This window comes from Fusarium odoratissimum, assembly GCF_000260195.1.
Source record: "Fusarium odoratissimum NRRL 54006 unplaced genomic scaffold supercont1.5, whole genome shotgun sequence".
NCBI lineage: Eukaryota > Fungi > Ascomycota > Sordariomycetes > Hypocreales > Nectriaceae > Fusarium > Fusarium odoratissimum.
The window spans coordinates 1,760,970-1,783,150 of record NW_022158691.1 but is presented as its reverse complement, the minus strand read 5'-3'; the positions used below and the strand labels follow the sequence as shown (position 1 = coordinate 1,783,150).

The 22,181-nt window shown below is 48.4% G+C and overlaps 10 protein-coding genes across 13 annotated transcripts; 3 read left to right on the top strand and 7 right to left on the bottom strand.

The window, feature by feature from the left end:
- Nucleotides 1-679: 679 nt before the first annotated feature.
- FOIG_04561 (uncharacterized protein) lies at nt 680-4,996 on the bottom strand. Of its 3 annotated transcripts, none has more exons than XM_031202831.1 (3): nt 4,180-4,996; nt 1,606-4,129; nt 680-1,556 (listed from the first exon to the last, which is right to left on the bottom strand). In XM_031202831.1, the coding sequence occupies exons 1-3, from the start codon at nt 4,568-4,570 to the stop codon at nt 764-766; spliced, it is 3,708 nt and encodes a 1,235-aa protein (XP_031068278.1). In that variant the 5' UTR covers nt 4,571-4,996; the 3' UTR covers nt 680-763. The 3 variants fall into 3 exon arrangements, with proteins under 3 accessions (XP_031068278.1, XP_031068279.1, XP_031068280.1); XM_031202832.1 differs by having other exon boundaries at nt 4,201-4,996; XM_031202833.1 differs by having other exon boundaries at nt 1,606-4,996.
- A 335-nt stretch (nt 4,997-5,331) lies between these two features.
- FOIG_04560 (uncharacterized protein) lies at nt 5,332-6,148 on the top strand. The gene has a single exon (XM_031202830.1). The coding sequence runs from the start codon at nt 5,586-5,588 to the stop codon at nt 6,039-6,041; it is 456 nt and encodes a 151-aa protein (XP_031068277.1). The 5' UTR covers nt 5,332-5,585; the 3' UTR covers nt 6,042-6,148.
- Nucleotides 6,020-7,268, bottom strand: FOIG_04559 (uncharacterized protein). Its single transcript, XM_031202829.1, has one exon. The coding sequence runs from the start codon at nt 7,211-7,213 to the stop codon at nt 6,224-6,226; it is 990 nt and encodes a 329-aa protein (XP_031068276.1). The 5' UTR covers nt 7,214-7,268; the 3' UTR covers nt 6,020-6,223.
- Nucleotides 7,269-7,556: 288 nt separating this feature from the next.
- On the bottom strand, nt 7,557-8,519 carry FOIG_04558 (uncharacterized protein; the record flags this gene model as incomplete). The annotated part of the gene is made up of 1 exon (XM_031202828.1): nt 7,557-8,519. The coding sequence occupies one exon, from the start codon at nt 8,517-8,519 to the stop codon at nt 7,557-7,559; it is 963 nt and encodes a 320-aa protein (XP_031068275.1).
- A 401-nt stretch (nt 8,520-8,920) lies between these two features.
- Nucleotides 8,921-9,856, bottom strand: FOIG_04557 (uncharacterized protein; the record flags this gene model as incomplete). Its single annotated transcript, XM_031202827.1, has 2 exons — nt 8,921-9,535; nt 9,586-9,856. The coding sequence occupies 2 exons, from the start codon at nt 9,854-9,856 to the stop codon at nt 9,102-9,104; spliced, it is 705 nt and encodes a 234-aa protein (XP_031068274.1). The 3' UTR covers nt 8,921-9,101.
- Nucleotides 9,857-11,760: 1,904 nt separating this feature from the next.
- Nucleotides 11,761-12,399, bottom strand: FOIG_04556 (biphenyl-2,3-diol 1,2-dioxygenase). The gene is made up of 2 exons (XM_031202826.1): nt 11,963-12,399; nt 11,761-11,903 (listed from the first exon to the last, which is right to left on the bottom strand). The coding sequence occupies exons 1-2, from the start codon at nt 12,367-12,369 to the stop codon at nt 11,882-11,884; spliced, it is 429 nt and encodes a 142-aa protein (XP_031068273.1). The 5' UTR covers nt 12,370-12,399; the 3' UTR covers nt 11,761-11,881.
- A 197-nt stretch (nt 12,400-12,596) lies between these two features.
- FOIG_04555 (uncharacterized protein) lies at nt 12,597-14,037 on the bottom strand (the record flags this gene model as incomplete). Its single annotated transcript, XM_031202825.1, has 1 exon — nt 12,597-14,037. The coding sequence occupies exon 1, from the start codon at nt 14,022-14,024 to the stop codon at nt 12,597-12,599; it is 1,428 nt and encodes a 475-aa protein (XP_031068272.1). The 5' UTR covers nt 14,025-14,037.
- Nucleotides 14,038-14,881: 844 nt separating this feature from the next.
- FOIG_04554 (uncharacterized protein) lies at nt 14,882-17,263 on the top strand (the record flags this gene model as incomplete). Its single annotated transcript, XM_031202824.1, has 7 exons — nt 14,882-15,083; nt 15,140-15,272; nt 15,322-15,513; nt 15,567-15,718; nt 15,771-16,009; nt 16,058-16,329; nt 16,376-17,263. The coding sequence occupies 7 exons, from the start codon at nt 14,882-14,884 to the stop codon at nt 16,770-16,772; spliced, it is 1,587 nt and encodes a 528-aa protein (XP_031068271.1). The 3' UTR covers nt 16,773-17,263.
- A 1,045-nt stretch (nt 17,264-18,308) lies between these two features.
- On the top strand, nt 18,309-21,913 carry FOIG_04552 (uncharacterized protein). Of its 2 annotated transcripts, none has more exons than XM_031202822.1 (2): nt 18,309-19,586; nt 19,634-21,913. In XM_031202822.1, coding segments are annotated over exons 1-2 (1,008 nt in total). In that variant the 5' UTR covers nt 18,309-18,580; the 3' UTR covers nt 19,636-21,913. The 2 variants fall into 2 exon arrangements, with proteins under 2 accessions (XP_031068269.1, XP_031068268.1); XM_031202821.1 differs by having other exon boundaries at nt 19,658-20,246.
- On the bottom strand, nt 20,013-21,882 carry FOIG_04553 (uncharacterized protein). Its single transcript, XM_031202823.1, has one exon. It carries the CDS (start codon nt 21,849-21,851, stop codon nt 20,889-20,891), a length of 963 nt encoding a protein of 320 aa, XP_031068270.1. The 5' UTR covers nt 21,852-21,882; the 3' UTR covers nt 20,013-20,888.
- Nucleotides 21,914-22,181: the final 268 nt, after the last annotated feature.

The following is a 22,181-nucleotide window of genomic DNA, read 5'->3' as shown; positions in this document are numbered from 1 at the left end:
CTTCTTCACGTTGTCACCAAAACACAAAGCACCACAACAACACAATATCGTGAAAACACCAAACAAGGGCACAGATGATCCCAGCGTAGAACGTATACAAAAGGGCAAAGTGGTTGCGTAATCAGGCACAAGGGATCTCTACTCAGCTACACAATCACTTGTTTACAGACTGCGGAGCTATCACAAATTGATGTAACGCCGTCTCAAGAATCTTCTCTGGCTATTAGACCACGCCAAAGCTCATGAAACCTCTTCCGCAAGGTATCTCGCAGTATATGATTGTCTAAACGCCTGTCTGGCCTAGGTTACGCTCCTTGCAGAACGGCGAAGTAAAGGTTGGAGCGCTTTCAATGAACAAATTCACCACCGACCTGTTACACTGGTTGATCTACAGAGGGCATCTGCTGTGTTATGACTCACGTCTACCACCATCGGGTATGAGTGTGTGACCTTGTATACAAGGCTTGGAGTCATTTAGTGAACTGACTATTGCTCAGGCGCTCGTTCAATCGAGTTCTGGGGGGGTTGGTACTTTGCGCTTATGCTGGGCAGTTCTGAGTTGACAGCGACGTTGCAAGACCTAAGCAGAATGACAGAATGCCTCTGGTGACCAGTCTGCTCACCACTGCATTTCGACGTATTTGCATTCGTAATTGACAGCTGCGTAGCGGTATCAACATCACAAACTCGACTTCAATCATTCTACATCTTCTATTACACATCTATCATAAACAAGTACACATAATTCATCTCGTATATACATCTAGTTATTTTCAATCATCGTCTTCAACTCGGCAAACTTGACCGGCTTCGGCAGAAACAGGTCCACGCCCGCCGACATGGCATCCAGCCTCGCATCCGCGCTCGCCAGCCCCGTCAGCGCAAACACCGTCGTCCGCGGAACCTTGTACTCCGCCTCGAGCTTGCGGATCCTCTTTGTAGCCTCGACGCCGTTCATGACAGGCATGCTTATGTCCATTAGTATGTAGTCGAAGTGCTTCTTGACGGGTGTCCCCGGTCCTGCGTCGCCGATTGTCGACTTTTTAAAAGTCTCGACCGCTTCTTCTCCGTTCTCGGCTTCTTCGTAGGAGAAGCCGCATTTCTTCATGAACATTGTTAGAAGGTTGAGGTTGATCTTGTTGTCGTCGACGAGTAGAACGTGTGCCTTGCTTGGTATTTCTGGTTTCTTTTGTTTTCGTGTATCTTGTGAAGACTTATTGTTCACCACCTTCATGAAGTCTTCATTACTCTCCTTCTTTTCGTTATTCTGGCCATTGTTTCGACTGTCGTGTTTGGTTCGGCCTTGTTCTTCTTTTCCTTGTGGTAATGGTGAAGTGGTAGTTTCCGACCAATCCGGCCTGTTGCCTTTATCTTGGTACAATTTCGAGTTCATCTGTTCTGTTGCGTCCTCTCTGTCTGGAGTATCCTGCTCTGTTGGCATTTTGCCGTCTGTCTGCGCACTCTGGATCAGGTTTCTGTTATCATCGTCATCTCTGACTTCTACAATCCTGTTTAAGCATCGACTGAATACTTGTGCGAGTTTTCTGGGGCCACATCTAAGAACGCGTTAGTATCCGTGTAGAATTGCGCGCGGGTATGACTTACGGTTGTGGAATAACTTCAACCACATCTGATAATCTGGCCAAGGCCTTAGTCTGAGCTCTCGATATTTTTGCCGCTTCCTCTTCATTCAGACTGATGATGATGATGGGTGCTTTCTTATTGCGACGGCCGTCTATCGCAGTCTCCTCAAAACGCTTTTCGAGAGTTTTCGCAGATGGTGGTTCACAATAGAGATAGAAATCGGCTTTGGGAACATCCGTGTCTACCTCTCTTGCAGCCTTCATGTTGAACCAACTTGAGAAGATTTCCATCAAGGTTTCGTTGCGCACCTCGACTTGTTTAGTAGTGGTTTTCGAATGGAAGTCCTCGCTCGCTTCCAAGAGCACCAAAGACCTTCCCCGAAGTTGTTCGACCATGGAAGCCATAGGCTCTTCCGGTTTAGGGTTCTCTTCAGGAACCGGCTCGAGACGGAGGCGGACTTCAATTTCAGTACCCTTATCCTGTTCCGACTTAACCTCGAGCGTTCCTCCAAGTGAATCCACAATCTGTTTAACAATGCTCAAGCCCAGACCGGTGCCAGGTTGGAAGGAATCTTCCTGGCTGAAAGGAACAAATAGGCGGTTCTGTTGAAAGTCCTCCGACATTCCCTTTCCAGTATCCGTGACTCGAATCAGGACATCTATTCTAGAATCGCCACTGATCTCTTGCGCCCGCACAGAGACAAGTACGAAACCCAGCGCTGTGTACTTGAGAGCGTTACCGAACAGATTCATGACAATCCTTCGAAGGGCGCCAGGCTGTGTCTTGACCATCCATGATGCCCTCGGGCTAATATCCAGAAGGATCGATACAGGATGATCGGTTCCTGGCTCTGGGGCTCCTTGGCTATCTTTGCCGCCCAATACTGCATCATCTTGACTCAGTTGCTTTCTGGGGAGCTTTTTAAAGTTGTGACCAGTTGCCACAGCGTCGACAACTTCTTCGACAAGAACGGACAGGTCTACTGACGCTGTCATGTTTAGACTCTCCATCGAATCAGAAGAGAGACTAATGATCTTGTTGTGCTTTGCGCCCTTTCTCAACTGTCCGCTGCCGAGATTGTTTATCTTGCTGAAGTCAAGAACGTGGTTCAAAGTATCGAGGAGTGTCTTGCCACAAGTTGCGATCGAATTGACAAGGCCGACTTCATACGAGTCGGTTACTGCGTCTTTGAGGAACTCAGCGGCACCCAAGATACCATGTAGCGGACTTCGTAACTCGTGACTCATGCTGGCGATGAATGTGGTCTTTGCTGCTTCGTTCTTTCGTGTGTTTATTCGCCCGACTTGACTTGTAATACTGTTGCCGAAGGCTCGTAGATAGGAAAGGTCCTCGTCCAAGTTCATCATGCGACCCGGCACTGAGGTCCAAAGAAAACACCCACCAACGAGCTTGTCTTCGACGTAATCGAACAATGGTAGGAAGACAACCGCCTTTGCCCCAGGAATCTTCTTAAGGAGTTCTTTGTGGTCAATCTTTTCTTTACGTCGCTTGCTTTTTCCTCCAGCGGGAGCAGGGCTACCATCACTCGCACTATCGTCATCGGAAGAAAGACCGGCTCCTTCTTCTGTAAACGTAAACGTCTTTCCTTTTGGAAATAGGGAGAAGTATCTCTCTAGAGTTCCGATAGAGAACGATGGGCCCTGCTCGAGGTCCAAGGGCTTGCTCTTGTCAGCTAACGAGTAAGCAAGAAGTTTGCATGGCCTTGACAGCGGTGATGTCTCGGAATCAGAGCTCTCTGTGCTGAAGGCATCGGGCTCTGCAGCGATTTGCGTCGGTAGTCCATCAGCGTTCGTGGCACCACCCTGTTCTATCTGTACCGCTCGGGTTAGGTGCTGAACGTTGGAGGCTGTGGCACCGAAGAGCACAACTCCATCAGCGAGGATTGCAGATCGTAGGTTATCGGCCGCTCGGTGGTACATCCTTGATAAACCGTCCGTCTGTGGCTTGTGCTTGCGAGGCGGCGATGTAGGTTTTTGAGATCGTTGATTGGAGTCAGGATCGACCTTGCGCATAGTGTTGTGCAAGGAGGAACGTCTGGTCGCCGTGATAGTCATGCCTGGGGGGCGTTTAATCGAGGGTCTTTGGGGCTGATCCTCCTTTGACAGTATCGGGTCGTCACTTGAGCAGCCTTCGATGAAGGTCGCCAATCCGCGAACGATGCGTTCGCCTTTGAACCTGTCAACACGGTCGCGCGCCCATTCTAAGTGTTCAGTGATAGCTTGCGCAACACTCTGCATAAACTTCACATCCTCGATCGATAGTCCATCACGCGGTCGTTCGTCTGAAACAGCATACGCTCCGACCTTGTATCCTTTTCGTGAGAAGATGGGTACGCCAGCGTAGAAGCGCACACCTGGTTCGGATTGGACATATACGCGCGATTTGAAGCGATCATCGAGGCGACAGTCGGGAACGATAAGGCCAGAGGCCGAGTATGTTTTGCCATCGGGGTCGCGACCGATGCATGTATTGTGTAGGCAGTGCTCGCAAACGGCTTCTGGGCGGGAGAGAATGGAGGTTCCCACTGCAAGTAATTAGCCATGAACACAAGGAACGAGCTGTGTATGTCTCAACTATAGAGATCGTCCAACCTACACCACAAATCACTGTTATATTCGGCTATTTCGGGGTCTTTCTTGTCGCCGGTCTTTTTTGCACTAGATTCTTCTTCAAGCGACCCTAATCGCAGATTTCGCGTGGCTTCGGCGAGAATGTATTGATGAGAAGAATCGATGAGCGAGACCATGCAACGCTTCACGTTAAGCCGAAAGACAGCCAGTTGCGCAAAGGCCGAGAGCGCTTTGTCGGAAGAGGGCTGAGGCGCGTGTGCGTCATTGACCTGAGATGGCGCGTTGATGCTGTCGACACTTCTGGCGACCTTGAGAGAGGAACCTTGCGCTATTTGCCAGCTCTGGAAGTAACCCTGCACCTCGCGTTCGCGTTGCAGCTCTGCAGAGCTTGACATTGTATCGTGGTATGAGAAGTCATGTCATGTCTTGGTTGGTTTATTCGTGGGGATGATGCTGGAGAGCGGACAGGGACTGGAGGTAGGTGGTAGCCGCAAAATTTGGGTGGTCCCCCTCTGTGGCATTGCGTCATAGTTGCCTCCAACGTCACTTGGAAATGGTCCGTGAGCTGGGGGATCTAGGGCGATTCTAGAATAGTCACATTGCCCCAGAAATCCAGAATTCGCCTTCTTGTTTGGTCAGTGTTTTCCACCTGGGCCCGAAAATGAGGTCACGCCAGGCACCGTCACCAAAACAACAAGGTTAGAGATCGATTAGCGGTGACCAAGAGATTTCCGAATGTGATTCGGCCATCTTTTCTTTCCCACAAAGTTACAGTCCCACGTGCTCATGGTCTCTGAGCCTCGACTGAGCTTTTCCCTGTTTGTTCAACTCATGCATTCCTTGCCGAGTCAAGCTTTGCCAAGAGACAGGCTGGCTGGTTGCGGGGAAGAGGTCTTATTTAACTAGGTATGAACAAGGGGAAGAAGAAGAAGCCTTATTTATGATAAATGCATAGGTGTGATGATATGTACTGTAGGAGCTAAGATTAGGGCCTAAGACATACATATCTTAACAGTTTATGCTTCAAACTCAATCGATATCGTGGAAATAATAAGACCGGCAAAGTTTTGATCCGTCCGGTACCAACAATTCATCGCAGTCGGCAATCGCTTACTCCGAAATCTCCCGCCCCCAGTTACCAATTCAGGAAACTACATCAAACTCCTTGGGGAATACTCCTTGGAGAATCCTCCTCAGATAACAATAAGCCATCTCCATTTGACGACAACCCAGCATGTAACCCAATGTTCTTAAGTCAGATGAGTTCCAGTTAGTAAGCACCCTGTTCGCAAAACAAATAAATACACCGCAAGACCTCGCATTGTGTTTCTGCTTTCTATAAGCAATTATTCGTCTCCCAATCAAGCATTTTATTCAAAAGACTCATCATCATTTCAACTACATCACAACATGGCGTCCTCTGCAAAGCACACTGCGCGATCAATTCTCGATGCATTCTATGAGGCCGAGCGCACCTTCATGGCCTCACCACCCGACCAACGCGACTTCAGCGCCATGGCAGCAACTCTATCCAAAGAAGTTATTCTCAAAGAAACTTCTGGACTGCCCTTCGCTGGTGAATACACCGGACATGATGGCTTCCTGCAATGGGCAAAGTCTATGCCCGAGTACTTTGACGAAGTCCATGTCCAGAACCCGGAAATATTTGAAAAGGAGGGCTCAAACCGCATCATCTCTCTCGGGTATTTGCACCTAAAGGTTCGCAAGACGGGAGAACAGCTGAAGTACCCATTGTGCCAGGTCATCCAGGTTGACCTGGAGGCTGGGGTTATAAAGAGTATCATGCCGTTTTACTGGGATGTGCATCATTTGAACAAAGCTATTGGATATACGCCGGACCAGTAGAGGTCAACATAGCAGCGATGGACTCAGTATTGGGACCCTCTCAACTCTCAGAATAACATAGAGAATTATAAAATTACAACTTTGTCTCGTGGAGTCTGTTCTCTTTGGCATAAGATCTGTTCCCTCAGGGGTATTGGGTCATATGATGCCAAACAAGCCTATTGAAGTATAAAGCATGAATTTCAGTAACAAAGGAGTGTCGACCGATAGTCCGCAATAATCTTATCACAATACTCCGCAAACTCCGCAGCAGTCCCCGTTCCTCCTTGCTCTTTCGACTTGAGGTTCTCCAACAAATCGGCCCTTGGGTTCGGATGCAAACGCCCCCAAGGCAAGATAAACCTCCCTCCATCCTCAATCTGTAAGCCCGGCGAAAGGCCAGACCATAGGTTGGTATAAGCACCGAACTTTGCATGATAAAGCAGCGGCGAAACGATATAACCGATAATCGACGGCATGTGGCGAAGCAGGTTGCTGTGGAGATTTCCAGGAGTATGACAAACACTCAGGACACCATGAGATCCAATCTGATGTGCGAGCACGATGGCGAGGTACCAGTTTCCTGTCTTAGAATTCGTGTAGTTGACTTGCTGGTCTTTCGAGGGATTGATGACTTCTTCCATCTTGACTCCGCCCTTTGGGACGGAGAGGTCTGTGACGATGGAGGCCGTCCAGACTACCCGAACTGAAGCTGGGGGCTGGCTCTTTGCAGTTTCTTTCAGAATTGACACGAGAAGCTGCGTGAAATACCAAGGCCCGATGGCGTTTGTTGCCATACTCAGTTCATATCCCTGAGCTGAGACAGAACCAGCTGGAGGGTTAGATACTCCTGCATTGTTGAACAGGACATCGAGTCTTGATTCTCTCGACTTGAAATCTTCTGCCGCTACTTTTATGGAATCCAGGTCATCGAGGGCTATCTTGAGAAAGCTCAGGCTGCCGCTTGCATCGGGATATTGTTCCTTGAGTTGTTTGATAGCTGATTCTGCTTTCTCTTGTGATCTTCCAGCGATGTAAACGGATCCGCCAGCTTGATAGAGCATACGACTCAACTCGAAACCTACGCCGGAGTAGCCGCCTGTGACAATGAAGACGCGTCCATTCTGCGCGGTGAGGTCCTCCTCAGTAAACTGTGGACTTGGGGGAAAGAATAAAGAATATGTATTACCCATCGCGATTATTCGTCTTAAAAGATAGTTGTTAGCGAGTAATGGTCTTGGCGGTGTCGATGAAAGAGCGGGGATAGTTGTGACGTGCCCGAACTTGGGGGCGTTGGTCGAGGTGACGAATGCTCTGCGGATGCGGCCCTATCAACGTCAAGCTGTGCCTTGCCTCTCACACTCTGATACAGGTCTAGCGTCCATAGTGTAACTTTTGAATGTTGATTTCCCATGTATTGATAACTATTTTATGCAGCGCATATTTCTCTACCTTCACTTTCTATCGTGTCCTATTTATGTGTGTTAGCAGCCTAAAGTCTAACCTTAGGGCCAGTAATCAGCTACGTAGCTACCTTCACTTTCGTGCGGCCAACATCTCCACGATATGAGAAGTCAATTTCTCAGTCATCTTCAGTCCAGGATCATGATCTGGGTTAACCTCCGCAACAGTGAGACCTCCAACCTTTTCACTTCCAAGCAGCACTTTGAGCGCTCTCATCATATTCTCAAACTCCACACCAGTAAAGTTTGGAACGTTTGCCAAAGGAAATGTCCCAGGGTCAATCGAGTCAACATCCAAGTGAACCATAATGATATCGACCTTGTCTTGTAGAAACTCAAGTGTTTCTCTTGCACGCTGCTCAGGATCTTTCGCCACGGATGCTGAGCTGACGACTTTGAAGTTATTGTCGAAAAGATACTTGAAGTGCTCTGGTTTGTTTCCAGGAAGAGACATGTTCGTGCCAAAGAAGACAGTGTTCGAAGCATCACAGACAGGTTCGCCTGATGAACGAGAGAACTGCCCCATGCGTGGAAGCGCACCGGGCAACCGAACCAGATGTGCCATATTCATCCCAGCAAAAGTGCCAATAGAGCTTGCATCTGTAGGAGAGGTAAGGTCGGTATCGGCGTCGATGTAAATAAGACCAACACGTTTAGACTGAGACTGTGAGTCGGCATGTTTCCAGAATGCTGAGAGGATAGCTGGTAACATACAGCACTCCCCGCCGAGAACGAGCTGGAATTCAGGTTGTTTGCTAGAGGATTTGAAGTTGTTGCTGATGGTCCGCTCAACGTCTTCGCAGACCGAGATATTGATGTCTTCATTGCGTGCACCGCCTGCGCTGAACGTCGTACCTGAGAAAGTAGCTGGCGCCTTTAAAGCGTGGTGCTCCGAGACAGATGGTACAGCGGCATCTCTCAATTTGCTAACGATACCAACGTCTCTGAATGCTTGAGGCGCTTTGGATTTGCCTGGAATAATAGATCCACAGTCCGCAGGGACATAAGTGATTGAGACTGATCGTGATGCTGCCATGGTGTATCAAGTGTCGTTCGTAGAATGCTGTGTTGATGTTGCCTTGCAAAATGTTCACGATTTTATGCCCGCTTGATTGATGTCAATGGAAAGGCGCAAGACAGACCGAGTTAGTTTTATCATGGAAAGACTTTCCGTTTGGGCTTCATTTCACCCCATCCCGATGTGACGTAGGTTTTGTCAGCTACAGGGCGTAAACCAAGGAATTTTTCAACCCTGATGACAGACGCCAATCAGCACTAAGTGATATGAGGAATCTGAAAGGTAAACATATATCTTTTCGAATCTCACAATCATCCGATGAGTAGATAGATTAGCCACTCATTTTCTTCACACGTGTATTGTGTTTACTCGCAAATCGGTTAGTGATGCCTCACAAGAGATAGGTGCGACAGTGTAACATCGCGAACTTTTGTTGGTAAGAGTAATTATATACAAAGAAGACCATTGGCCATAGACATTAACCCAAGATGCCTCCCCCGTAATATCATAATTATGAATTAAGTTCATGTAGCTATCGGCCTATCCGAAAAGTTTGTGCTAATAGTGTGCTTAATGTAGCTGAACCCAGGAGGAAGCCATTTAAACAGCAAGGCTAGCAAGGAGGCCAGTGATGGGAAGGAGGACAGGAGCCAGAACACCGTTGCCGAGACCAGCAAGGAGAGGAGTAAGACCGGCAACCAGACCAGGAACAATGGCGGAAACGAGGCCAATGACGAGGACTAGAACCTTGGTGAGGATCTGGAAGACAGAGTGGAGGATGGAGATGAGCTGAGGTCGGAGGCCGGTAACAGTGACGATGGTCTTGACAGCAGTGAGAACCTCAGAGACGAGGACGACAACGAGGTTAAGGACAGTGTCGACATCAGAGTCGGCAACATCGAGACCAGCAGCACCAGTAAGCTTGGTGACGATCTCAGTAAGCTCGAAGTGAACGGACTCGAAGCCAGGAATGGCCTTGGTAGCACCGGCGTCCTTGGTAAGATCACCTGCCTTGACCTTCTCAGCAATAGAGCCTAAACCCATTAGCACTAACCCAAATATCAAACTCCAAGATGTAACTTACTCAGACCAGTGGTCTTCTTGTTGATGTTGCTAACACCGCTCTTGAGAACAGTGATGAGCTCCTGAGGGTTGGAGATAGCAGCACGCTTAGCAGGAGACTTGGTAGCCTCATCGACGATCTGCTTAACGCCGACCTTGGAAACGATGTTCTCAGCGCTGTGAATAGCACCGTTGACCTGCTCAACAGAGCGGGTGTCCTTCTGAACCTCAGGAACAGGAGAGGCGATAGCCGAGATGGCGAGGGCGAAAACGGAGAAGAAAGTGGCCTTCATTTTGAAAGTGGTTGAGAAGAAAACTGAAAGAATGTTTTTTAAAGGAGTGTGGTGTAGAGAAGAGTTGGGATGATGTGATGATGAGAATAGCTTTGACGTGGTGAAAAGAGGTCCTTATATAGAGGTTTCTTGCCAAGGGAGTATCTGGAAAAAGAGATTGATGTTGTCACTAGAAGTCGGTAGTCTTGTCGATCACTCTGGTAGAATGGAGTCGTGATAGTTAGTGTGATGTTGAGCCCACCGGGAGCTGGCGGCATCATGAGTCTCAGGTAAGATCCACGCCTTATGGGGCTCTGAGCGATTTCGACACTTGTATCGCAATGGAGAAGTAGAAGTTACCCTGAACCTTGATATTATTATGATTTTACAGCTCCTCATCCTTCCTGTATGTGTTTGGAATTCCGAATATCTTCACATCTGAACGCGACCTTCTATTAACACAAGACGCTACTAGACGTTGCACAAATGATAGCAAAATGCGATCATCGCCTCTCAAACACACCATCTTAGCCATCATTTCTCAACCTCTCTACGTCACTTCCCCCTTACAATCCCTATTTTTCGGAAATTTTGTCTAGTCCAACTGTGGAGAGCTGGACCTACCGGGTTCCTAGCCTTACGCAGCCCGGTAGTGTCGATCTTAGCCGCACTGAGCAGAGCAGGCCCCTCCCTTTATGTTTTGATCTGCATCACTGACTTGTGCTGGTGAAATTGCAGCATTTCGGTCCAGTGTAATCGAGGATCTTTGACTCTTTCTGTACGATCTAATCGCCGCTACTGCAGCAGTCTCAACAACTTTGCTTATGCGATTTACTGCTTCATGGCTGTGATTTGGTAGAGCAGTATGTGGATCAGGGAGAGCTGGGAATGGAGGACGTTTTGGTACCGGGCTAATGGTTCATGGATTCCTGCTTGGAGAGACAGGTCAGAAACATACCACTATCCTCGTGTTGTCGCGAATCATGCCAAGCATCCCTATACCCCTACTTTGTATGCCTTTCCACTTCTTGACCGCAGCTTCAGTAGGCCTCCCAGTGATCTACCGAAAGCCAGATTTGGCCCCACGTGCCCTTGGCTGATCGGCACTTGGTAGGTCGTGACCGGGAGCTTGGTTGGACTGGAATGGGGAATAGGAAATAAGCTCTACCATACTCTGGGTATAGTCCCTGCTGATCTTATTCTGAAGATGCCGCTCCCACTTTTCCTTACGATATGAATCGGAAAAGGAGGACACTGCCCAGTTGCAATGGGTCTTGGTCATGACGACAGTTGCATTACGGGCTGCTGCCAAGGAACTGGATGCCGGCACTGAGATTGCCGAGGCAGGATTCATGCGAGGCTTGTGTGAGTTAAGGTGAGGGCCGAGTTCCGCTGATTCCGACTCAAGCGCAGCGGTTCAGCCAGCCACTTTGTTGTAACTAGGTATGCATACTCCATAGCAATCATATATATACTTCGTCTCCAAGTTTCTGATATGCTTGTACGTAAGCTTTTGGGTACTTAGTACAACTCCTAAATATACCTATATAAAAGTACAGCTTGACGCATCTGTGGCCCAAAAACATATCCTGGGGCGATAGGTGGAACAATTCGATGTTGTTCCAACTGGAAGATTCTGCCAGGCCAAGTCACCATATTCTCTAGGTGAACACGTTCAAGAGATGAGGTTAGAAGTCTCCTGGACTTGCATAAAACACAATGACCCACGATACGTCCTTAGCATGTGGAGTTTGTTCCTCCTGGACTACTGTAAATTTGGGCAAAGTCAGACTATTCAAATACCAATCGAGTGGATGTTAGTAGTAGTCACACAGAGCTTCTAGATGGCTAAGACCACCCTCTAGGATGTGGCTTCAGGTTGTTATTCGACGAAGAACATGAAGTCTATTGCTTATCGTGATGAGGTGAGATCTAATCACAGGATGTAAACAGAAAAGACGATAGAATACTTTTATGTACTTGAACCCCACGTATGGAAAGAAAAAGCCGAACAAAGTGGTAATACAAGTTGACAAATCTCAGCCCTTAAGTCGAGTACTGGGAAAGTCTGTGAACAGTCAGCAAATTTTCACAAAATAGCCATTTCGACCAAAATTTCAGACTTACTCAATCAAATTCCCGTCAGGGTCACGAACATAAATACTCCTAATCCCTCCCATAGCCCCCGTTCTCCCAACAACCTCTCCCCCTTCCAGAACCTTTATACCCTCCTTCTCAAACCCCTCAATCAAGCCCTGCAGATCTGTCCCATCCTCAATAATAAAGCACAAATCAGCGGTACCAGGCAAGGCAGTTCTAGCCTTGGGCTCAAACTCTTTGCCGCGCTGATGAAGATTGATCTTGTGAGTGCCGAATTTCAAGGCGCTGCGAGGTGGAGACGATGGGTCGGTTGCTGATGTGAAGGTCTCGGACTTCATGCCGAGATATTTGGTGTACCACTCTATGGTGGCGGGGATGTCATTGCATGTTAGGACGAGGTGGTCGATGTCTTTTACTACGGCGAAGGAGGACATTGTGAAGATTGATGTTGATTGTTTGGAGGTTGGAAGTGCTTGATCATTACGCAATGCCTTTTATGAATGTGGGGTACGGCGTTGTGTTGGAGAGACCGAGATGCCTCGGGGATGGCTGAGAACTGGCCGATGGAAGTGAACCACTGATGAAAGAAATAGATTTTCAGTCAATCTTCGTCAACCCTTACTAAAAATAGCTCAAATTAAATGTGACAAGTCCTCAGTTTTCAAACCTTGGCTAGTACAGTATCCCACTTCGCCTTTGGTTCTGCATCTTCATCTTTGTCCTCGTCCATATCCTCCTCCTCCTCCTCTTCATCCTCATACGCCGCATTCCAAGGGCACCAATCCACAGATCCAGATTGTCTATCAAAGAAGCACCACTTCCCCCGTCTCGCTTCACACTCGACCCCACGGTCCTTCAGAAATTGCATAAACTTGCCCGCAGGGAAATCCAAAAACGGCGTACCATCTTCTTCTAAACCAGCGACTATACCATATAGGTATACCCGCTTCAAGCATAGCTGGCTTGTCTCAGAAGACATAACTGTTTCCACCATCTCAAGAAGTATCTCACTTGCATGAGACCATGCCCTTTCGTCCATCCACATGTCTTCGCTGTAACCATCACCTTCGATATAATCAGCCGCTGGTCTTTGCTCTAGAACGAATGTCTCAAGTGTTTTCATAGAAGCCTCTAGAATTCTAAGCCAATCGTCGTAGCAAGCTGACTCGGCGCGTTTTGACCAACTATATGTTGCGAAATCGTTGGTGTAGCATGACTCTGCCGGCTGACCAAGAAACAAATGCTTTAGTTTCGGTAAATTCAACTTGTAGTCATCATAATCTTTGAAAATGTTCCCCAGGGGCCGAGGGATGATCATGTCATCGGCCAGACTTCCGTAGTCTGACTCGGAAACACTTCCATCATCCGTATTTATCTTCTCGCATGGAAGAGGAGTATAATGAGGATCATTCGATAGATATGTTGAGATGGGACGGTCCAACATATCGAGTTCCAGGCGTTCTAGAGTATCTCCTGCTTTAAGAAGCCATGCTGACACTTCAGGCGGCATGTAACCCGAGAGCTTGAGGAATCGAAGTTTGGGAGGAGATCCAAGAATTTCAGTAACTTGCTCCTCGGCGTCTTGAGAATAATAGTAGTCTCCGTATAGTTCCAAAGTTTCCAAGTTGGAGAAATATGGCAAAAGATGCCAGACTTGAATGGCCTCAGTATCCACAGAGTCATTATCCTTATCCACGGGCCTCCACGAGGGATCAATCACGGTACAAAAATGCCTTACACGCTGGGTGATTTGCTGCAAACGATTCGGGTTCTCTTTATGCATTATTTGCAGTATCTCGAAGAACTGAGCAGCTTTCATACGCGCACCTTGCCCGTTTCCCCATTTCTGCTTGGAATGATAAGGCCGGCGCGCTGGATCTCGCGCTGGAGGAGGAACTTTGAGCTCGTGCCTGGACTCATGGTAGCCATCCTCGTGGAGTTCAATGTCAGTCCAAAGAAGCGGTGTTGCAATTTCGTTGAGGCGCTTTGAGGTTCGAGCAATGGTGCTAAGGTCATGGGCTGTGATCTGCGAAAAGATCTGGAGTTGGATCTCACTGGGAAGAGTATCTAGTGTTCGGTGTGAAGACATAGTAATTGAGAGAAGTTTAGCCAGAAAGCCACGTTGATTTTGACAGCTCTTCGCGGTTTAAATGAGTCGTTTTGCTCACCAACTTCGCCTAGCGCTTATCGAGCTGCCTCGTGAAGTGGATAACTATCCCGGTCCGGCTCCCGCTCATGATCGTGAGTGGTGAAGTGCATAGGCAGCATGGCTTGGCGTTTTGGTGAGTATTGGATATACTTACCAGAAAGTCGGGCTGAAGTTCTCTGACTAGTCCAACGATTGTTGGTTTATCGTAAGGCTCAGCGACCCTGTTGCAAGTTGCCAAGATACGGATTGAGGCAGATGTTTATGCTAAATTAGCCTCGTCGCTTACCATGCCCAAATTATGATGCAGCGCGTATATGTAGTTATTATATTTAAGCTTGTTTTATTATTGCTCTATTGCCTAAATCCGAGCCTAAGCCCTATATTGGACCATATGCAGGTATGACGACGCGAATGTAAACATACCACCGCAGCAAATCCCTAATTTGGCAATGCCCCTCCGAGATTCCGAGCAGAACCAACATCATCAGACGATAAAGAAGCAACTTCCGAGGGGTACCTTCCGAGAAAAGCAAGACTTTCCATTCAGCAGTGGAGTGTATTACTTGTCTGGAACACGAAGACATTAACCGCATGAATCACCAGCGAAATACAAAGTCGATGATTCGGCAGGAAACGGGCTGCATATGCACGGTGATAAGATTCTTGTCAGACTTCAAGAGTAGCCCCTCAATATGATGTGTGTTGGCTGAATAGGAATGCATGTGAAACATATATCTGTCATTTCCTGCTGCTGGTTTCTTTGTGCCCTTTTCATCGTTTGTTGAAGTATCGTGATCATGTTTGAGATATCAACCTTCTTTTCGGGGGTTGCCCTTGGATTTCTTCTTTATATCAGTATTGGAGTGATCCGAAATGGCTCAAAGAGGCCTCCCCTTCCTCCGGGGCCGAAAGGTCTTCCTTTGGTAGGAAATCTGAGCCATCTTCCGCCGCCTGGCGTGTTTGAAGCGCATCACTGGTTGAAGTTCAAGGACCTCTATGGTACGACCTCCAGTAAAAGTAGAGTACACAGCGAGCCATCTGCTGACAACGACCAGGACCTATCAGCTCTATCACGGTAATGGGGCAGACGATCATCATCATAAACAACTGGAAACTTGCATCACAACTGCTGGATAAAAGATCCGCAAAACATTCCTCCAGACCCAAAATCATGATGGCGGGCGAAATGTGAGTGATGATCAACTTTGTGATAGAGTAGCACGGCTGATGTATATAGGGTCGGTTGGGAAAACTCACTTGGTTTCTCGCCATATAACGATCGCTTCAGAACGCATCGGAAGAACATGGCCCGCATTATCGGATCGAAAAGGGCCGCGGCAAAGTATGATAGGCTGCAAGAAGCTGAAGTTGCTCACTTCCTACTGCATGTCTTAGACGACCCAGAGAGGTTCATGGACCATATCAGGAAGTCGGTTTGCTCAGCTCTCAGTGAAGTTGGGGGACTACGCTAACATTGCTAAGGGAAGCGGGCTCGGTTATTCTGAAAATCGCTTACGGATATACAGCTGAGCCTTCCAAAGAAGACATTCTCATCAAAATGGCGGGCCAGGCCATGGACGATGTAACAGCAGCTGGTGTGCCGGGTGCATTTCTAGTTGATATACTGCCCCTATGTAAGCTGCCTTAAACACAACCCCTGCCTGTGCAAACCACTGACGCTCTCAGTGCGATACGTACCAGACTGGGTTCCGGGCGCGAACTTCAAGAGACTTGCCAAGAAATGGTCTTCAGAGCTGGACGATCTTACTGAAAAGCCTTATGCTTTTGTCAAGCATCAGCACGCATCGGGCAAGCAAGACAACTCATTTGTCTCACGGCTTCTTGAAGTGGGAGATTCGACTGAGGAAGCGAGGTTCACGACCAAGTGGTCTGCCTTGTCACTGTACGCTGCCGGGGCTGATACGGTACGTTGCTGGGCGGATATCATGAGGAACATTCGGCTGACGTGGCAGACTGTCTCTTCCATTTCTCTTTTCTTTCTAGCAATGATATTGTATCCTGATGTCCAGAAGAAGGCCCAAGAGGAGATTGACGGCGTAATCGGCAACGAGAGACTACCTAATTGTTCAGATCGGCAAAGTCTTCCTTATGTCAATGCGATAGTCAAGGAGGTTCTTCGATGGCATCCAGTCGCCCCTATGGGGCTGCCTCATACAAGCACTGCAGATGATGTGTTTGAAGGATACTTTGTTCCCAAAGACGCACTGATTATGCCCAATATCTGGTGAGTACTTCTTGTCGGCATCTGGCCTTGACTTAGCAGTGCGTAGGTACTTTGCCCATGACCCTGAGGTCCACCACGAACCAATGCGCTTTAACCCAGAACGGTTCTTGTCTACCGATGGCAATCAACCTGAACAAGATCCGCACATGTACACGTTCGGCTTTGGGCGCCGCGTATGCCCGGGGCGTGTCTTAGCCGATAACGCATTGTTTCTCAACATCGCTCAGTCACTCGCTGTATTGAATATCAGAAAAGACGAGAATGGTGCCCAACCTGAACTCCTGTTTACTCCCGGGATGATCAGCCACCCCAAGCCGTTCAAAGCCGCTATTACGCCAAGATCACCACACCACGAACAATTAATCCGGTCATTGGAGCAAGGGTACCCCTGGGAACAGAGCGACGGCCATATCATAGAGAACATGCAGCGCCAAGCATCGTGAACCCCAAAAACAGCTGTCATTGCAAGGATCCGAGTCGATCAGAGACGATGCAAAATCTCGGTATTACTCAACTTGGCATAAGCAAATCTAACATGTATGCTTAAAGTTTGCCACTAAATCCCCCCTCAGCTCAGAGGCCACTTGGTGCCCAAGGCTCCTCCCGGAAGGATCGCCCGGTGAGATTCGCGCCCCGGGGAGATCATGGAAACGAACGATACTGAATGGGGAAAGTGATATCGTCCCTTGCAGATGTGCTACACATGAGCTGTCAGGCAGGTGATTTGATTGAAGCGGATTTCGTATATTGGGGGGTCTAATTTTGAGGCGGAGGGCAATAGCTCGCGGTTGGAAATTGGTAGGCTGCTTTGCTGCTTTGACTGTAACAGGGGGCGGGGCTGGAGCTGAGCTGGCGGGTTTAGGCATTAAAGAACAAAGTGGCAGTGAAATCTGACAAGTGTATCCTAACCCAAAGCTTAATTCTTCATTCTGTATCCGTATCTGTCAGCAAAAGCGGGATAAGTAATTGCCTCAATTCTGCATTGAAGAGACAAAGAGTCTTAGCCTCGGTAGTTCCGTTCCGTGAGACGGAACTCGGTACTCCTACCCTTGCAAGTGCTGAGAGGCGTTCTGTGATGAACTCCCAATTGAGACAGCACTTACCATTGAGTAATCTACAACAACCAGAGCATAAAATTGACGTCGCATTGATTGACAATGCATCTCGATCAATCATCACTGGCGGGCATGGAATTTTCCGAGGGCTCCAAGCTACGGGCGATGCGCTGTGACCTACGCTTAATTCATGCATATCGCGAGTCATTCGCCTCGACTCTTGCTTCATGACAGTCACTTTTTACTGCTCTAACTCGAGGCGATTGACTGTGACATTTATCTGACTGTTTAAATTCTACGCCTGAAATTTGAGACATGAATTACTGGTAAGGTTGCAGCAGTCTCGACGTTTGCAGACTGAGACTGTCACTCAAGGATATTTCGTGGTTTTGCATGTAAACTCTAAATACTGGTCCCCTTGTCATTCATCCTTGCAGCATTTCTCCTGATGACATTGTCCTCTCCCGATGACCTCTCCCAGCTTCCGGACTGGAACTGGCAGAATGTCACAACTTGACAGCTCACATACTCGGCAGAGCCGTGGACAAGAGGTTATATAAAGATATTTCATGGGGGTTGAGGGAGTTTTTTACCCAACGCGGTTGGCGCGTCGATAGATCCTCATGCCTCGTCCCTCCCTGGTTAAACTTTTACCGGCCCAACGGATGGGTGTGTCCGTGTCTTGTTTCATTGGCAAATCACCCCATGTCAATTGGACAGTTGAGGCTTGGGACTGACCGAGTTTTACGTGCTCGTTCTTCGTTTAACCCAACCATTGCTCGTTGCTAACCTTGTTCAAGCCACGAGCACATGCTTGATGGCTGAGACATGAATGACTGGGCTAACAATAACGTCTGCGGGCCTTGAATCATGTCCAGGCTTACGCTTGAGCTTTTAGCGGTTACATCCTTGAAGCATCAATTTTGGGTCCGTTCGCATGCCCCCATGCAGGGGGGGAAGCTGATGACGATTGACTGAACAGGTTATTCGTATTAATGAATGAAAGAGCGGCCACACAAAAGATGACGCGCCAGATCGACACGGGGAACCATCCATATTAACGTAGCACCCGAGCTCTTTGTCTTTCTTCTTCTTCCCTTTCGCCAAGAGCTGCCAACTGTTCACGATGCACCCGTACCAACTTCAATCTACCTTTCCTTAATGACCGTCGTACGTCCGTCGGAACCGCCGAAACCATGGCCGCTGAGTCTGGGGAGACAGGCCAGACGGGGCCAATTGTCGCGTCGTTGCTGGTCAACATGGTCATCGCGGGCCTCTTCGCCATAGCTTGCTACAACTGTCTCGAGATCCTCATCTCGCTACTGAATCGCTTCAAACGGCACGATGGTCTTTATTTCTGGAGCATGGTGGTAGCGACCCTTGGGATATTACTGCACAGTATCGTGGTCATATTGAGGTACTACAGCTTGGGGCCCAACTTTTTGCTCTGCGTTTTGACGTGCGTGGGCTGGTATGGTATGGTCACCGGTCAATCTGTCGTGCTGTATTCTCGACTACATCTCATCGTTGAGGATAAGTCGAAGACGCGATGGGTTTTATACATGATCATCATCAACTTCTTCATACTACATGTTCCGACGACGGTCCTCTTCCTCGGAAGCAACACCAAACACTCGGCCCACTTCATCAGAGCCTTCAACGTCTACGAGCGCATTCAACTGGCCGGCTTCTGCATCCAAGAAACAATCATCTCAGGCCTATACATCTGGGAAACGTCGCGGGGCCTCAAACCGATCTTCGCCGTGCGCAAGAAAATGGAGCGCAAGATCATGCGATACCTCATCATCGTCAACATCCTCGTCATCCTCCTCGACATCAGCCTCATCCTCACGCAGTACATGAGCCACTTCAACATCCAAACAACCTACAAGCCCGTCGTGTACAGCATAAAACTCAAGATGGAGTTCGTGGTGCTCAATAAATTGCTTTTACTCGTCCAGCACAGCGACTGCAATTGCATGCACATCGTCGGTGAATCCGAAACCCCACCGCCAGACCCTTCACACATCGAATGTCAATCCATCGGACGAAATTCCTCTACGCGAACAGGAAGCGACGTTCCCATTCAAATGAACGTCGCCCCAATTCAGATGAACCACGTACAAAAGCACAATACCAACGCATCGTCACAGTCGGGAGGCCGTCACCAAAAGGCCAACCCTCTACACTTTCTCGACTACTGTAAGTAACCCTCCCTTATCTCGCCCTTCAATTCTAACGCATCGCAGAACAATTACTCATACGCCACATAGACAGCTCATAACTACAACGCCTCCGTAAGCTCTTCAAACAGCCACTGAAGCACGACCCTCACCGCTGCTACGAGTTCCCCAACTGCAAATGCCGAAGCCATCACCCGACACTGAGGCTTCCGTAAGCTAACAGCGCCACAAAGCCACCACGGCAATAAATAACTTTAGCCGTGTCGTTTCACTCATCTCGCCATGCGTCATACGGCGCTTGAGTTGGAGTTGACATTGCGTCTTCTGACACAACTGAGTGACGACCTGGCTACACACAATATGGTTTTGGGACCAACCATTTTATTTACAAGGATGACGCCCCCTAGAAAGAGGCGCTGAGCGACCTCGAATTGAACAGAATTGTCTCATTTGCAATACAGCATATCATTGGGAGGAGTTCAGGATTAAGGACAGTTCATCTACCAGGGGCAAACACGGGACCCGACCAGCAACATTGATACCCATTGATTCTCATATATCATCTATGATCTTAATACAGAAATCCCATGACCAAATTACTCAAAATTTTCCATTCTCGTTTTTATTTTGGCTGTGTCCTTCCAACGAAGGACGAACTTGTGATCATGCTCATTCGCTATGCGACGCCAAATTCGAAGCATGTCTTCCATCGGCGGCTGCAGCTTCTTCCCAACAATTCTCATGCAAGGCTCAACTTTGGCGCTGTTGTAAGAGACCCTGTAGCCCCCGATCACACCGACATTGATAACCATTCGTTGTAGCCGGGGCATGTGAGAAGCTGCCTGTCCTGCCGCGCAGAGTAGTTCATGTGCATAGTCTGGATCAATTGGACCTCTGAATTCATTGACGACGAAACTTGAGAAATAACCTCGCGACCGCCCACTCGGTGCACCCCATCGTTTGGTTTTGAAAATGTCAGTGTTCGGATCGTCCTTATAGGGTACCGCGAGCCACTTTCCAGCGGGGGTTATCGCAAGAAACCCGATCTCATAGTATTCGAGTTTCGACCAGCCAAGACAGCCAGACAGAGCTTCTTCTGATGGTCCCATTATAGTCAGTTCGAAACTTCCCTTCGCCGAGAATCGCGTTGTGTTCTCTCGCTGCGAGAAGTTGAAGAGCGCTTGGCTAAGGTGATCGGAGTTTTCTTCTGGATCTAGTATACTCGTGGGTATGTGCGAGTGATCCCGTGATATACCTCGTGAATAATGAAAATCGAAGTCGTAGATGCTCTGTGGCAAGATAGACAGCGAATTTGCGAGCTCTACAGAACTGTCAGCGACTCAGGTGTGTAGCCCATGGAGACCTTACTCTTTCTCAGCTCATTTCTAAGACCTTTGTTTTTTAACTCTCTATCGCTAAGATGAAGTTTGAGTTTCTTCAGACACGGCATCTTGCTTCCAATGATGCATGCCGTGTGAGGTTCGAAGCATAAACTCCACGAGACGAGTTCAAAACTGCATGAAGCTATGGACGGCAATTCTGGTAGCTCCTCACCGTCGTGGTTCATACCGAGATAGACAGTTGTAAGCCAAGGGCCTTCTAGGGTATTTGCTTCCATCTCTTCAGGGCCGGAAATGCGGCTCAGTCCGTATTCCCGAGGGACTGGGAAGCCGAGCCGTATATCGATGTATGGTTGGTGATTCTCGTGGACAGGAGCCAATTTGAGGGTGCTGAAGAGAATTCTTATCATCTTGGCGAATACTCTATCGTAGCCTCTGTCTCTTGGATGGGGGAAGTCGATTACGCTAGTAATATAGTCACCGTCGCCATCAACGTCGTCTTCTTCAACTCCTTCGACCTCATCCTCGGATGAGACATCTCCGGTATCACCTCTGGCTCTGAAAAGGTCCTTTCTTATATCCAGTTCTGGGGGGAATACAATGGGAGTATCCCACGGTCGCGGAAGCGGAAAGGCGATGAGAACTGCGATAAAGCGAACATACCCCAGCCGTCGTTGAGTGAGATACCCGTGCTGTGCCGCCTCAACCAGCCTCTTCGGCGAGATGACAAGGGTATGAAAAGTGAACGGTTCAAAAGCGAGCTGCCAATTGTGTGAAACGGCGGCGAATGGAGCAAGGGAATTATCTCGTGATAACGTTCGGGGAATTTTCAACGTGTCATCAGAGTCCCAGACATCGAAGACTGTGTTGATGTCAATTTGTGGTCCAGACGCAGCAGCTTCCGCTGCGATCATGGAGAGGAGTTCAGTTGAGAGGCGATCCATTTTGAGTTTGGGAATCGCTGGCGGTTAGTCTAGGTTCCTGATGATATCGATACGTAAGTGGGCTCGTATGGGAATGGGGTTTCACGTGATGGATTGACGTCACGGGTTTCAAGGTCGACGAAGACATGTCAGGTCAGCAAGACAAAGCTCATTTCACGGGGAGAGTTTGAAAGGCAATTAATAATGCTTTCATATTCACAGATGCTCGAGCGTTAGAAATACACGATTGCTCAGAGTGAAAGTTGTTTGTGAATATTTGTTGCCGAGTTCAACTGTGAACAAATGATACAGGAAGGGTCATCAAGTCATCGTCAGTGACTTGGGCACAAA

What these genes read in the sequence shown, in the direction of transcription:
- FOIG_04556 (XM_031202826.1), bottom strand. Translation starts at nt 12,369, where the DNA reads ATGTCCTCCTTCGCCGTAGTAAAAGACATCGACCACCTCGTCCTAACA. An exon ending in CCTGACGGGAATTTGATTGA is followed by an intron (nt 11,904 to 11,962) that starts GTAAGTCTGAAA and finishes GACTGTTCACAG; the next exon opens with ACTTTCCCAGTACTCGACTT.
- FOIG_04560 (XM_031202830.1), top strand. Translation starts at nt 5,586, where the DNA reads ATGGCGTCCTCTGCAAAGCACACTGCGCGATCAATTCTCGATGCATTC.
- FOIG_04552 (XM_031202821.1), top strand. Translation starts at nt 18,581, where the DNA reads ATGGCCGCTGAGTCTGGGGAGACAGGCCAGACGGGGCCAATTGTCGCG.
- FOIG_04561 (XM_031202831.1), bottom strand. Translation starts at nt 4,570, where the DNA reads ATGTCAAGCTCTGCAGAGCTGCAACGCGAACGCGAGGTGCAGGGTTAC. An exon ending in TAGGTTGGACGATCTCTATA is followed by an intron (nt 4,130 to 4,179) that starts GTTGAGACATAC and finishes AATTACTTGCAG; the next exon opens with TGGGAACCTCCATTCTCTCC. An exon ending in GTTGAAGTTATTCCACAACC is followed by an intron (nt 1,557 to 1,605) that starts GTAAGTCATACC and finishes ACGCGTTCTTAG; the next exon opens with ATGTGGCCCCAGAAAACTCG.
- FOIG_04559 (XM_031202829.1), bottom strand. Translation starts at nt 7,213, where the DNA reads ATGGGTAATACATATTCTTTATTCTTTCCCCCAAGTCCACAGTTTACT.
- FOIG_04553 (XM_031202823.1), bottom strand. Translation starts at nt 21,851, where the DNA reads ATGGATCGCCTCTCAACTGAACTCCTCTCCATGATCGCAGCGGAAGCT.